General features: G+C 43.7%; 1 protein-coding gene across 1 annotated transcript; it reads right to left on the bottom strand.

The window, feature by feature from the left end:
* Positions 1 to 887: 887 nt before the first annotated feature.
* LOC139232742 (lysophosphatidic acid receptor 6-like) lies at positions 888 to 1,871 on the bottom strand. The gene has a single exon (XM_070863250.1). It carries the CDS (start codon positions 1,869 to 1,871, stop codon positions 888 to 890), a length of 984 nt encoding a protein of 327 aa, XP_070719351.1.
* Between the last annotated feature and the right edge of the window lie 540 nt (positions 1,872 to 2,411).

The following is a 2,411-nucleotide window of genomic DNA, read 5'->3' as shown; positions in this document are numbered from 1 at the left end:
AGGTGAACAATCTTACCCTGTAAACACTTCCAGGAATGTTTCCTTCAGGTGAACAATCTTACCCTGTAAACACTTCACTCCACCTCCACGATCTCCTCCTGACACCCCCGTGATTTCTCAGCTTCCCCGCTCCCCCTGCGATCACCCATGACATCACACCACGATCTCCCCCGCGATCGGACAGCTTCCCTGACCCTTGCGATCACCCCTAACCACACCCCGCGTTCACTCCTGACCCTCTGCGATCACCCCTAACCTCTGCGATCACCCCTAACCACACCCCGCGTTCACTCCTGACCCCCTGCGATCACCCCTAACCACACCCTGCGTTCACTCCTGACCCCCTGCGATCACCCCTAACCACACCCCGCGTTCACTCCTGACCCCCTGCGATCACCCCTAACCACACCCCGCGTTCACTCCTGACCCTTGCGATCACCCCTAACCACACCCCGCGTTCACTCCTGACCCTTGCGATCACCCCTAACCACACCCCGCGTTCACTCCTGACCCTTGCGATCACCCCTAACCACACCCCGCGTTCACTCCTGACCCCCTGCGATCTGTCATCTTCTCTGACCCCCTGGGATCACTCTCAAATCTCCCGCAATTACCCACAATCAGCCCCGACACCCCCCTCCCCCCATTTATATAGCGCCTTTCACGACCTCCAGAAGTACTCTCAGCCAATTACGTCCTTTTGGAGTGTTTTCACAGTTGCAATGTAGGGAATACTAAAATATTAGGTCTATTACATGTCATAATAGATAGATTCACAAAAAAAAGTACATGATTGTTTTCAAGTAAAATGTTCAACTATTCCACACGTCACATTTTAATAAAATTGCAGCAAAAGCATTTCATTTTTGAATCAGTGGGTCTAGCTGCTACAACTGACTATTTGTATCGAAACTTGGATTTTGCTTTTTGCGATGACAGCCGAATAAACTCTTTTGAGTACTTTTGAAAGCTTCTTGGAATTTCCTGCTGGAAAACCAGTAGAGCAGAGGATCCAGACAACAGTTCACATTGGCGAGTACAAAAGACACATAATACATATTTTCTATCTCGTGTAGCAACTGGCACTTCTCAGGATAGAGCTGTTTAATCATGACAGCTGCTAAACGCAAAACCTGTACTGGCAAACAGCAAACGACGAACGTCACCAGAGACACTGCAATTATCCCCATTGATTTCACTTTCATCGCTTTTCCCCTTGATAGGTTGGTGTCAATTTTCACGATATAAGATCCAAGTAGGATGTAGCAAGTGACTGAAACTCCAAATGGGATGATGAACCCGGGGAATAAAATGACCATGCTCCATGTGAAGTATACAGATAACATTTTGTTTTGATGCACACTTAAGCATTGGGTAACGTTATACATTTCAGATGTTTTGAGGACAACAAAGAATGGTAATGCGTTAATAACGAGGAAAATCCATACAGCCACGCAAATGGACTTCACAACTCTTTTGTTCTTAAAAATACTATTCTTGGTCAAGCACACCACTGTGATATATCTGTGCACACTCACCAAAGTGAGAAAGTAGATACTGCCGTACATATGTACAAATATCAAGAACGTTTTTAACTGACACAGGAACTGTCCAAATGGCCAATGATTTGTCATTGAGAAGTAGATGATCATAAACGGTGCTGCTGGAGCTATGATGATGTCTGATAAAGCCAGATTAAACTGGATGATCATGTTGGTTTTCCACTCCTTGAAGCGAAACCAAAATGTGTACAGGCTCAAGGCACTCAGAACAAAACCCAATATAAAAACCACACTTAGAAAAGCAGGGATGAAAATAACCAGCTTCTGAGGTTTACATGTGGACTCGCTGATTGAAGTGTTAAAGGTCATTGCAAAAGATGTTTCTGCATCGAGGGCAGCAAAGCTGTCAGATTAACCGGGTTCCTTCGGTTGATTTACCTAGAAAAATAACAATGAATAGATATTTTTAAATTAAAAACAAAACTGTAATCGTTTTAGGGTATAGAAATAAGTGTTAAATATGAAACTGGAATTGTGGAATACCCCTGCGAGATCTCCTCAGATGTTTCCTTTTGATTTGTTGGCTAAACCAAGTTTAGGTAAGTGAAACAAAGTTTGTGGTGAATAGCACCATTGATTGGACCTTGTCCGATAGTTGCCACTGATTCGGTAATCAGCCATGATCTTAATGAATGGTGGGGCTGGCTCGAAGGGCCATATGGCCTACTCCTGCTCCTATTTCATATGTTCTTATGAAACATTTATTTTAAACAAAATATAAATTTATTTTATACTCAAACATGTTGTTCTGAGTGCCTTGAGCCTCTGGCCCAAGGTCAAGATAATAAAATGGAAGTGCAATAAAGCGAACCATAGGTTTTCTTCTGATGAGCTTTACATTACATTGAG

The sequence above is a fragment of the Pristiophorus japonicus genome, chromosome 20 (genome assembly GCF_044704955.1).
Source record: "Pristiophorus japonicus isolate sPriJap1 chromosome 20, sPriJap1.hap1, whole genome shotgun sequence".
In the NCBI taxonomy this organism is placed as follows: Eukaryota; Metazoa; Chordata; class Chondrichthyes; family Pristiophoridae; genus Pristiophorus; species Pristiophorus japonicus.
Note: the sequence above shows the minus strand (reverse complement) of the source record. Positions and strands in the feature narration are given on the sequence as shown.

What these genes read in the sequence shown, in the direction of transcription:
- LOC139232742 (XM_070863250.1), bottom strand. Translation starts at nt 1,871, where the DNA reads ATGACCTTTAACACTTCAATCAGCGAGTCCACATGTAAACCTCAGAAG.